At 44.7% G+C, this 12,455-nt stretch overlaps 1 protein-coding gene across 1 annotated transcript in view; it reads right to left on the bottom strand.

Moving 5' to 3' along the window:
• Positions 1 to 9,797: 9,797 nt before the first annotated feature.
• The window catches only part of snx19b (sorting nexin 19b), a 44,014-nt gene continuing 41,356 nt past the window's right edge, over positions 9,798 to 12,455 (bottom strand). The window contains exon 14 of the mRNA XM_030108200.1: positions 9,798 to 12,421. Within this exon, the coding sequence (XP_029964060.1) occupies positions 12,298 to 12,421 (124 nt within the window). The 3' untranslated portion in view covers positions 9,798 to 12,297. The remainder of the gene's footprint in view (positions 12,422 to 12,455) is intronic.

The following is a 12,455-nucleotide window of genomic DNA, read 5'->3' as shown; positions in this document are numbered from 1 at the left end:
GTCAGAAAGAGGGAGGGGACAACACGTGAGACGGGCCTCAGAGACAGGTTTGGAACTCATGAGGCTCATTAGGGATGCATCGATTCCAATACCAGATATTGAATGCAGTGCAATATCTGGAAAAAGGATGACTGATGCAGCCTCACACACCAGCGAGGCTTCATGCTAAACATAATTAAAGTATGACTGATACACTCAGCATGCAGGACACCAGACCTCGAGGACTGGATTTAGCATTGCCGCAGACGCTGTGCGGAGGTGGTTCATGGCAACACACAGCCTTCACACATCGTGTGTGTGTGTGTGTGTGTATGGAGTATGAATTAGGCTTCATGTGTTATGTCCCCTTCCAGTAGTTTCAGGACACATGGGTAAGGCCCCTCCCACTACTCCCACTGCCAAGACGGCCAGCACACACGTTCTTCAAGAACCAAAAGAGCTTTTTGTTTCCCTATGACGTGAGCTAGGCTGAAACCCTCACACAAAAATAATACAGAAATGTCCTGAGCTTACCAGACTACAAAGACAAGGGAGCAAAAACACTTTTTCGTTCTTCCTACAAGAGAAAAGTGCAGCAACGCAAATCAACGCCAAACCAATGACTCTTCATTGACACAGGTCTTATAAAAGATCCCCACACTAAGATACAAGCACTTGTGCCTGCAACACACACTGTAGGTGTCAGCATTGTTGGAGGTGGAAAGGTGACGTGAGCTCTCATCTCTTGGCAGCTGGTGGCCTTAAATCGCTCTGTCTTCCAGTGGCCAGCCAATCAGCAGTCTACTTTCAGCTCAACCAGCACTCTTCACACACCCTGCATCATTCAGTCAATCAACCAATCAAATACTCACACACACACACACACACACACACACACACACACACACACACACACACACACACACAGACACACACACACACACACACACACACAGGAGGAGAAAGGGTATCTCAGAAGACTGCAGATCATAACAGTATTGACATGGGCATTAAATAATTACTTGTACTGCTAATCGGTATCTTGTATTCGTCCTTTAAAAAGGTAGAAACGGGGCATTCTTAAATCTCATTCTATCCTTTCTTTGTCATTGCAATTATTGTATCCACAGTTTGTGTTATAATCTGTTGTGAGGCTCTCACTCCCACAGTGAGATCAGGTGAAAGAGGAAGGGTGGGGGTGTGCCGTTACTGTGGACGGACATCAACCCACCGCCTGGCCAGGTGTGCTGCAGAGGACAGGAATCCTCCGTGATGGAACAAACCGATGTGGATCCAACGCTCCTCTCATGAGGCTGTAAAGTGTCCAATCAGAATACCCCTGTGTGTGTTAACTCTGCAAAGTGACCAATAAAGGAGTTTTGTTTCCAAATCAGTCAACGAACTCCTAAGATTCCTTATTTGTTTTTGTTTGTTTTTTTTAACCAGTGTTTAGATTTATGCAGATGACAGTGAGCATAAAATGTTGTGTTGTTGATTTATCATTGTTCCACATAAAGCTGTGGAACTGTCTCCATCTGGTTTTCTTGTTATGGAAAACCTCGAACATTACGGGCACAGCAGGCTGAGTGGGAATGAGCTGCGTTCGACGGCTTATTCCTCACACAGCTGCACAACGCTGTGCTGGAGAGGAAGGGAGGTCAGACCAGCGAGAGGGCGAGCTGTCCTCTCTGTGTTTAAACCATCACCGCGAACTGCCCGGCTCAGGAGCTACTCTCACATTTCCCCCCACCATATCGGAACTGGGCCGGTTTCCCATTGGAGGTGCAACTGAGGCCTCAGAGCTTTGAGAAGCTGTTGAGGAAAAATGTCATGAAAAATGTCATATATAATCAATAATAAAGTGAGGAATAAATACACCACCGCATAAAGATGTATAAAAGATGTCCAGACATTCATTTTGAGAGCATCTGGGATAAAATAAAGCCGATGTTTGATTAAATACTGCTCATTTCCTGCACTGGCAGAGTGGGAATGCACCCCTACAGATACCAGTATCGGGACTGATGCTACTCAGAAAAAGCTCCTTCATAAATCCCATCTAGCACTATGCGACGTCATGTGTCGGCATTGAGAAATAATGAGAATGACAAAACTCTAACCCTTTAAATAAGTAGTTTTGGTTCATCCCTAGTCATTACTGTCCACATGGGATCACCCTTCTGTTTCCAACAAGTTGTGTAACCTGTGTGAGGAAAGATGGGGTCTTATCCCAATCCTGCAGGACACCCGCTCTCTCTCATAACAAACTGAAAGTTTAACAAGGCTGAAACGAGGCTTCACTTCACCAACCAGGGAGAAAAGCTGCTTTATAGGAGAACAGAACCCTGAATAAACCCCCTCCACAGAGACCCGTCCTCGTCCTTCTTAAAATGACTGTAATAGATCGTGAGATGAAAGCAGCTGCTCCCATTCACGCTTGAGGCCCCAACTGAGCGCAAATAGATGATAGATGGTGGGATAGATGAGAGAATAGGTGGTCCGGTCAGCCTCAGAACAACAGCCCTTCATTATCTAATCTGCACATTTCAATTGAGGACTCCGGCACGCTCCCTCTATTCCCTCTCCGATGATTAGATCGCAGAGAACAGCTGAGGCCTGAGCGGTCGCTCGCGGAGGCGGGCGGAAGCCGGAGTACTCCAGCAGAGAACGAGAGCAAAATGGAGAAGTGATGAGATGGAGGGCTAATCTATTAAAATGCAGGAGAACAGACAGTTCAGAGCTGGGATCAGCGAGGCGCTCCGCCACTTGTCCGGGTCCTCCACCGCAGCACATCAGTCAAACGGCGTCGAGAGTCATTACGTCTGTAACGAGCCTCCAGTAACACTCACAGTAGAAGTGAGCACACGGAGAGATGGGTTTGAGCTAATGTTGCATGCAGTGCCGGAAGCGGTCAGCAGCCGCCAGGTCTGCCCACGAACTTTACTCAACATGATAAACAGCTCACACACTCCGATACCTTCCAGCGCCTCTGAGCTGCATCAATCAAGATGGTGTTGAGCTGAATCAGAGTCCATTTCACTTCTGTGTTCATGCAGATACCTGAAGCTTTTAGACAGGGCAGGAGGTGTTTTGACAAAAAAGGCTTTCAAGCAAGCATGGGGATAAGATGGGACATTTGATCTTCATGGAAATGGATAAAAATGATCATTTTCAGACCCAACTGCTGCCACAGAGCCTGTGGAACCGCAGTCATAATGAATTATTCTTCGGATCATGGATGAGTGGATGGACAATAACAACATTTTCCTCCAGAGTGTCATGACTCCCAGTCCATGTTCTCCTGGGACTTGATAGTTTTAGAGTTGGCAGTCACCATAATAACGAACCAGCTTGGTCGTCTGACTCTCATTGTTAATGTTTATAGAGCATTGATCTCTGCACGTGTGTGTGGCTTCATTCCAAAAACAACCAAAAGCGACAACTTGTGGCCCAAGAAATGAAAACACAAAAACAAAATGTCATTTCAGCAGAGTAGGTCCTACCTTCCCCTGGCTGCAGGAGAAAAGGCTGGAAATCATGCTTAGGGGTCAAGGGGTCAAGACCATTTGAGGAGCGAGTTTTAGTCCATTTCCAAACCAGCTCTTGTGCACTTTGATTGACATCGGTGTGTGGAGCAAAAGAACTGTAAACAGACCAACTATAAATTCACAAAGCGGTGCACTACCCAGTGTGGTTTCCATCTTCGTGGCCCTGAACCTGATCTGGACATCACGCATGTGAAGAAGAACTACTTACGAGTAGCAGTGTTAATAAACAGATAAGGCCCTGACTGTTTTCAGAAAATGCTGTTTTCCCGTCTACACAGCGATGGAGCCTGAGTGTTTTCAAAAAGTTCCACTTTGGGGGCTGTCTCCAAAATGATGCAAAGTTCGAGGCTGTCAGTGTCATGACTGTGTGAACGGACTCCAAAAATGCACCAAAAGTTTTGTGATTTCATTTGAAATAGTTGTCATCTAAAACAGCTCTGTGCAGATTTGTCTGTTGAGGTCAAGAGTTCAGGCTGAACACTCAGACAGACAACTGAAGAGCCTCTGATTAATTTAAGCTGCTCTTTGCTTCCGCGGCTGGTCCTGACACTCGGAGGTGATGTGAAGCGGCGTCGACCTCGCCGATGTGCCGCCGGCCTCCAGGGACCGAGGCGGCATCAGGTCAGATCTCTTCACGACCCCGACATTTTGCTGCATATATCATGTCACGTAAAAATCACATAGAAACTTTTTTCTCTATGATCCCGATGTGGGTTGTATTCGGTACTGTAGAAATTAAATTCAGTTCAGTTTTATTTGCATAGTGCCAAATGCAAAACAGTCATTTCACACTGAATCATTATGTTGTACTGACTGATCATCAGATCACAACATTTGTAAAAACTACACGTACTTTATCCACCAAATATAAAGGATGTGATACGATCACTGTCATAATAAATGCAGGCCCAGTTTACATGACAGTGATTTCCATTGAAAACACAAAGCCTTTGCTGTGTTTTGGGAGTCTGTTTGCATTACGATGTTGCTCGGACTCAGTGAAAATGCAAAGTTTTAAGAACAGATCCCTACGTGGAACTTTTTGAAAAACTCTCAGGGTCCGTCTCCATGGAAACGGGGAACTGCTGCTTCTGTGCATGGTTGTCTGTCCATCCCATTGTTAATTCTGATTGTGCCTCCTAGTGGCCCAGCGTGAAACTACACTGTTTTCTGTGGAAACAGACACAAAAACACAAAGAGCAATGCAGTTTTCACTTGAAGCATAGCTGCGTAAAATGGGTCCAAAAGGCACATTTACACGTTCAGCTTCAGACCTTTTCTAATCCAGCTAAATGACAAGAGTCCTTTTGCAAACGGACATAGCAAAAACTCTGACTCACATGTAACGTGTAAAAGCTTCATGGAGCCACTGCAGAGGCGCTGAACGCCAACATGTGGCTCCACATCTGTGAGCTACAGAAACCCCGGCTACTTGAAAAAGAAAAAAAAAAAGAAACTATATTGTTGCGTTCAGCTATTTCCCTTCATTTGCTTGTTTTTAATTTGGAAGGTTTACAGTAAACCTGTGGAAACAGATGTACACGTGAATGCATTGCAGGGAGAGCGGCGAGCAGACACATCAGCCTGAGCAGCTGTGTTTGCAGCCTAATGAATCCCCCCGCCCGCGCTGTGTTTGTTACTGTTTCACCACAGAGCTGTGTCGGGCGTCTGGGGAAATCAGGCCTGACCACACCAAACCTCTGCTCCGTCAGACAATGAAGTCATGGAGAGAAGGAGCGAGAACGTGGAGCAGCGGCGTTGGCTAAAGCCGCCAAAAATATCACTCACGTTCTCAGAAACGCTGTTTTTTTTCCACAAGGATTCGTCATCCTTCTCATCGTGTTTCACTCACTTTTGTCTCTGACAGCAACACAAACTGTCAGAAACTAAGCGGAAGCGCTGCTTTCAATCGTAAATGTCTGAAAAGCAGAGGTCTTCAGATTAATTTGAAGCTTTATGAGAGTGGTTTCATGATATCAACAGCACCAACTAGTGACCTGGCATGGTAACTGCATCTCTTTTCAAAGGTTGCTGTGCAAACGCCAAACTTTCCAGAAAAAAAAGAAAAAGAAAAAAAGTAGTTTTTACGTTTTCATTATTCCTCGTGTAAAGGGAGGCTATAAAGAGTTCAGAGTGATCATCACTGTTTAATTTTTACCTTAATATCAGTGCTCACATCGCCAACACTTCCAATAAACCTTAAAACATCACGTTTAAATTGTGGCATTCTGCAGAATGTGTCATCTGCATTCCTACCTGTAGCTTTAATTAACAAGATAATATATTTCGATAACGTATATACAATTACCATAAATACTATACTATAAATACGAATATAATCCTGTAAAGTGAGACAGACTGAGCAGTAAAAAATATTTGTACCTTGTGGAGTTTTCTTGATTTTTACCCTTTCTTTAGAGAAAGTTCAAGAGTGCAGACTGACAGACAGACTGGGGGAAGAAGTCAGAGCCGAACGCATCACGACGACCGAAAACACAAACCTGGATCAAAGAAAAAGATGAGAGGAAGACGAGGAAACAGCAGAGGGGAAAGAAACTTACCTTCAAAGCACCTTTTGACTGAAACACTTTTAAAATTACATAAAGAAGACCACATTGAAATTCAAACTGCAAGAAGAAATATGTAGCCAAGGAATAAAAATGACATAAAGAGAGACACAAAGTCTGAAAAACACATGAATATTTTATTTAACAAAAAAAAAAAGTAATTCCAGAGACCTTCAGGGACGTGATGCATTTTCCTTTACAGACAGGTGTATTGGTGTTCGTTGGTCTGCTGCGCCCCCTTGTGGCTGCTTCACAAACTGACTGCAACTGTTCAGGTTGAATGCAGCGCCATCTCGTGGTCACATATGTAACTCACACATTCACAGAGCGTCATGTATGATTTGAAACTGTATTTCACTGCTGAGGAATTGATGCTTTTAAATGAAATCAATGTTTTTATCGATTCCTGAGCGGCTGCGTTTTCAACCTCTTCCCTCTGCAGCGGATCTTCTGTGTGTTCAGAGCAGCTCGGTGGGAGCAGAGAGGTCTTCCCAGCAGGGGGCGCTGTGGCGCAGCCCACCCATCCACCAGACTCTGTTAAAGCAGGACAGATGAATGTTATCAACAGCAGAAGAATTCAGGACGTCCAGTCCAGAGTCCGGGCCTTCGTCTCTGTTTTACACCAAACATAATTTGTCTGGAGCCACAAAACCTGCTAATGATCAGCAGTGAAGAGTGAAAACATGCAGACACACACACACACACACACACACAAACACACACACACACACACACACACACACACACACACACACACACACACACACACACACACACACACACACACACACAAACTGAGAGTGCATTCAAGAAATGCTTTGAATAGAATTTGGACACATTTTGTTACATTTGAAGCTTTTAGAGCCAATTTTAGAGATTTATGTTTTCATTTATTTTCCCACTTTAGTCTTTTGATGCACTGTGTATGTTTTAGTCTCTTGACCTGTTTATATCTGCGGTGCGTTTCCTGTTTATTCTAGATACACTGACCGTTTACCCTCCTTTTTCTTCATTTCAGTTTTTTGACTTCATTTGTGTATTTTTTTCATATTCTTTTTTTTTTTTTTTTGCTTGCTTCAGTTTTTTTCATATTTCCTCCTTTTCTTTCTCTTTTCCCCAAAAACTTCCATTTCAATTTAATCTTTTTTTTCTATTTCAGCCATTTTGTTGCAGCTCCAGCTCTTGTGGCTATTTGATTCACTGTTCTACCTTCTTTGTTTTTACACTGGAGAGTGGACTATTTTTGAAAATCAATGAGGAATAGCAAATAAAAGAAAAATCAAAACATGATTATTTTCTGAAAACTTCATAGAGCCATTACGGAGAAGATAAAGATCCTCAAGTGGCCCCTGTAGCTGGGTTTGCTGATTTGATCCCTCGATAACATGAAGTAGCTTCGGACAGTGGAAAAATCATTTCCAAAACGTGAACTTCAGCCACCTGGTGGTCTGTGAAGGTGGCCAAAGAAGTAAATTACAATAAGTCTATGGTAAGATTACAATATTTAATTTTAGAATTGAGTTTTAAATTACAAAAAAAAAGCATGGATACATATTTTGTTTACCATTTTTTAAAAACATGAGTACTAAGATAGATATTAAGATACAATACAGGAAGTTATACAATCCCATAAAGCCTAATTTAAACTCCATAGACAAAAGATAAACAAAGATTAGGCCTAAAACCACCTGTGCAGCGATGCTACGGCTCCTCCATCAGCCTACAGCCGACAGAACACTCAGTGTGGTGTTTATACGCGCTCCAGACGTGTACTGCACACTGCAAAACACACAATTCCCACAATTCATAGTGGGTCTCATGATGGTGCAGTGGTTCGCCCCTCTCACCACACTTTGAGAATATCCAGGTTCAAATACTGGCAGGGCATATCGGTGTGGAGTTTGCATGTTCTCCCCAGGTGAAGACAGTGAGTCTGATGTGAGGTGGCCCAGGGAGAGTCCCGGAGCAGCCAAGGTTCTGTCCAGAATGTCACATCCAAAGCAAACTGCATCACCTTTCAAACAACTGTTAATACCGTTTTTATTTGAAACTGAAGTGATTCGAGTGTGTGTATGTGTGTGTGTGTGTGTCTATCAGCGAAGATGACTTGTCTCTGAGGAAACCTGAGACTCCCTCCAGACTATGCCTGTGGAAGCAGCTCCTTCTCAGACCTGCTGTTGCTACAGCGACGCTGTGAGCCCCCCCCCCACCCCCCACCCGGACACACAAAGAGGGCTCGGCCCCCCACCGGCAGGCTGCCGAGGGTTCAGCCTCCATCGGAAAGTGTTCCCACTCGCTCGACGACTCGAGGCAGCCACTCAACCACAAATCACTTATCGCCGTCTGGGAATCAAAGCAAAGCCGTCCGGGCCGCAGTGTTTGTTCTTAGAGAGCCACTTCATGTAAAACCTGCCGAGTTCTGGCAAACCGGCAGAGCAGCATTTCATCTCAATGATCAGCTCGGTAATTCAGAGTTTACTGGCTTTGTTTGGGTGCTCAGCTTTAATATCCTGCCTGCGGTTTGCTGTCGATCAGCAGACCACCGAGCTGGACCCTGAATAGACTTCCAGGAATCCTCCACAGCGGGGCTTTTACTGGCACCGCGGCTTCGGCCGGCCCTCCGCCCTCCAAACTATTAAGACTCACTAAGACCTGATAATGTAGAAGTGCTGGAACAGGGATGAATTGTCACGGTCCAGTAACGTCTATTCCTGTCGGTGCCTCAAACTCAAAGCAGCTCGTCCAGCCTGAGAAGAGCGAGTTGGATGGACGTCTGCCCAGTCCGAGGTCTTCCATCGGTCACCGTGTAAAGTGTTGTGTTTTTTTAAGTAGCAGACCGACACGAGATGCTGCATAATCCTGAAAACCCCACATATCCTCTCACTTCTGTCACAGCCCGTCATCTTGACTGGTAGTTTTATTTCTTATTTCTTCATTCTGCTTGGTTTCCATGGGCTGGTGAGGAGCCGACTCAGCCGTTGTGGATTCCCCGACACCGACCGCGACGTCGACCCTCCAGTCTCACGTTTCCACACCAGACCGCAGACATCGTCACGATGCCTCATCGTCCGTCTGGAGCGGCGCGGCTGTCAGTCTCAAAAATGTGAGGTTTTCATACTTTATCTCGGTCTTGGTTCCTGTTCAAGGTGTCCTCGATGTGCATCAGAGGTCAGGCGAGGATTGAAATCTCAGATTTGACCAGAACTAATTCAGCTGTATACATTAGGTTTCCTAGAAAGCGAAAATACAACCAAAAAGCTCATGTTTAATCACAGTTATCCAACTTGATGCCTCAATTCTCAGCTCTTGTTTACATTTTTGTCTCTAAATCTAATTTAGGAGCACTTCTCAGCGTCTGCCGTTCAGGAGGCAAAGCTTGACAGGAAACTCTCCAAGCAGTGCTGCTGATCCTGATTATTTCATCTCCCTCCACAAACCTTCTGCAGGCTATAAGCAGTCAGTGTGGAGCTGACAGGACTTAGAGGGCCACACAAACGTGGGTAAATAAAGATAATATGGAATGCTTGTATGATCCCGGAGAGGCTGGCCGGGCCTTTGCCGAACCTCCAGACAGTTACAGCAAAAACCTCGTAAAGCATAACTCTCACCAGCCTCTTGTAAAACCAATCGCTCACCTCGGGCCAAGAAAATAATGAGTGTGAACAACAGTTGTAGATTTAATAACTCATGTTTGGTAACTTTATTGTTTTCGTCCTGAAAGTGTGCTCAGGAACAAGAAGCGAAGGATTAAAGACGGCTACGTGTTTACAAGTCAGAGTGCAGAGAAACACGAGGAACAAGACGGAGGAGAGAGGGATGAACGGTCACTGTGAAAGAGAGCAACACCAAGTGATACGTGGAGAACTTCACTCGGGATGCACCGATACCGATACCAGCCAGGTGTCAGAGCTGATACTGTAACGCTGTGCAGGCAGCTGGAGGTGCAGATGGATGGTTTGCTTATGGAGTATGAATTAAGCTTTGCATTTAGTAAGCACTTGCGTCGGCAATAAGCTAAAGGTTAGTACTCGTACTTCATAAAAGTGGTATCGGTGCATCCCTATATTTAACATACGCATGAAAGGCCCCCAACAAGAGGAATCCAATATCCAACATTCACAGAAGAGAAAACAACAGAAGTTTAGAAACATTTCAGGAGAAGTAGACAGGAGAGTGTTCAGTTATCGAACTTCATAAGTTAATGCTTTTTTGTATTTTCACAAAATCTACATGTATGAACAAGACGGAAATCACTGGAAATGAGATAATCAGGAGAGGAACAGTCTGGTGCTTTTTTTTCCAGTCCTTTTATCACTTTGATCTGTTTGAGATGTTTTAAATATTTAGGGATTTGAGCTGATTTTGGAGTTTATTGCCTTTCATTACCTTGTGGCGATTTGATTGAATGTGACTCATCGTATCATCATCATCATCATCGGTCACCATTTTGAAGATCTACTATAGATCTCAGGGGTCGGGGGTCAAATCAAATGCAGATCTGTTAACTTTCACAATACGCTTCATCAGTTAGAGGCAAAATATCAGTGATTCCATGATAATCACAACCTGGATGAATAATCCAGAAATCTGTTCCACTCAACATTAAAATGGTTGAGTTTTCATGTCTTTACCTAAAGATGAGCCAAAGCAGTGTACATCTGCCAAGAAATAAACTCTAAATCCAGAACTTGTTTGTGAAACACATTGATTTTGTGAAAACTTTATAACAAAACCAGATAAAATAACAGCATGAAAAAGGATCACAATGAAAGAAAAACACAATTTCTCAAAATTACACAGTAAAAAGACACACAGTACATGGATTCCTTAATCAATAAAAGAAGAAAACTGAATCTTTACAACGAGTAACAGTTTCCACATTCAGGGAAAAACAACATTGAGCTTTAAGTTAGAGCTTATCTTCTCCTAAGGCGAGTTCAGACTTCATCACTTCAGTCTGTAAGGCAGAAACCAAGGGAGGAGTCAGCAATGGCACATCTCGCACATACTTCACGATCTGGAACGACTCTCCAATGTGTTGATAAATAGATACAGATAACAGGAACTATTTACTGACGACAGCAAACAACGGAATGATGGGAACATCGGAATGACGTCGGCAACACGTCTTACAAGCAGACGACAATTAACAGATTGGTTTTCAGTAAGTTTCAGTGGTTTGAAGGAATGATTCACGTAGTGACATACTTTTATAAGAAGTTGCGTTACGAACATGTTATGGCGGAGCTCCGGAAAGTTCACGTGATTCTACAGTTAAAGTATTCAGTAGGAGTATCGTCGATTTGAAACGTTTGGAATCATCTCGATTAATAAACTGCACGAAAAACAAGAAATCTGATTAATTCAACTCAACTGCATTAAAAAAAAAAAAGTTGAAAGAAATCAGGCGTTGAGTCCAAATTTTCCAAATGAAAACAGAGCTCAAGACCCTTGATGAGAAGTTTAATGAGGCTGGAGTCAAATTACAAATGAGTGAGCAGCATATGATCACTGAATTGGAGTCATAACGTGTGAAGAGATGCTTTTAAATTCTGCGTGAGCGGACTCCAGTGAAGTCTCTCACCGTGTGCATCTGTTCCCGCAGGTCGTGTATCGTCCGGACATTAACTGTGCGCTCGATTCTCCGAGGGGATTGTTAAAAAAACCCCGTGACGTCTGATGTGGGAAAGACAGTAAAAACCTCTTCTGGCCGCTTCCCCGCTACACCTGGACGCCCGCGCGTTAAATCACCAGCGCAGACGGCGGTCGGAGATCCCTCAGGAAGGCTCGGGTTTTAGTCGGGTTAGCATGTGTGCTTCTATATAGGGAGCCGGAGGGACGCCGGAGCAGGAAGGAGAGCGTGGATGCTGGGTCCCAGCTGAGCGCTGCCAGCTTTAAGAGCCCTGCTCCTCCAGACGAGAGCAGCAGGTGTGAGGAGCATCTGAAGACGCTTCGGCCAAAAGTGGAAGCAGGACTGTGTTTACCTCGCACTGGTACAGCAGACACAAACCAGGTGCTCACGTGTAATCAAAGCTGATGAGTGTTTCAGTGTGTGTGTGTGTGTGTGTGTACCGGATGCCACGACATCAAAACATAACAGGAGAGCGAGCCGGGGCGACCCGAGGAGGTCACGGCGAGGACGGAGGAGTATGGACGGTCAGCGAGGGGGTCGGGGGGGTTGGGGGGTCCGGGGGGATTCTCCTTCACGCCAGCAGCTTCTCGGGGTTCTTGGAGAGAGTCTGCAGGACGCTTCTCTGGAAGTCCTCCTCTGGGATCTCAGGAACCAGGACCTCCAGCAGCAGGTCGAATATACAGTACACCAAGTTTCTGACAACAAAAACGACAAATGGGCGTCAGTCGC

The sequence above is a fragment of the Salarias fasciatus genome, chromosome 14 (genome assembly GCF_902148845.1).
Source record: "Salarias fasciatus chromosome 14, fSalaFa1.1, whole genome shotgun sequence".
In the NCBI taxonomy this organism is placed as follows: Eukaryota; Metazoa; Chordata; class Actinopteri; order Blenniiformes; family Blenniidae; genus Salarias; species Salarias fasciatus.
The sequence above is the reverse complement of the archived record's forward strand: the minus strand, read 5'-3'. Positions and strand labels throughout refer to the sequence as shown.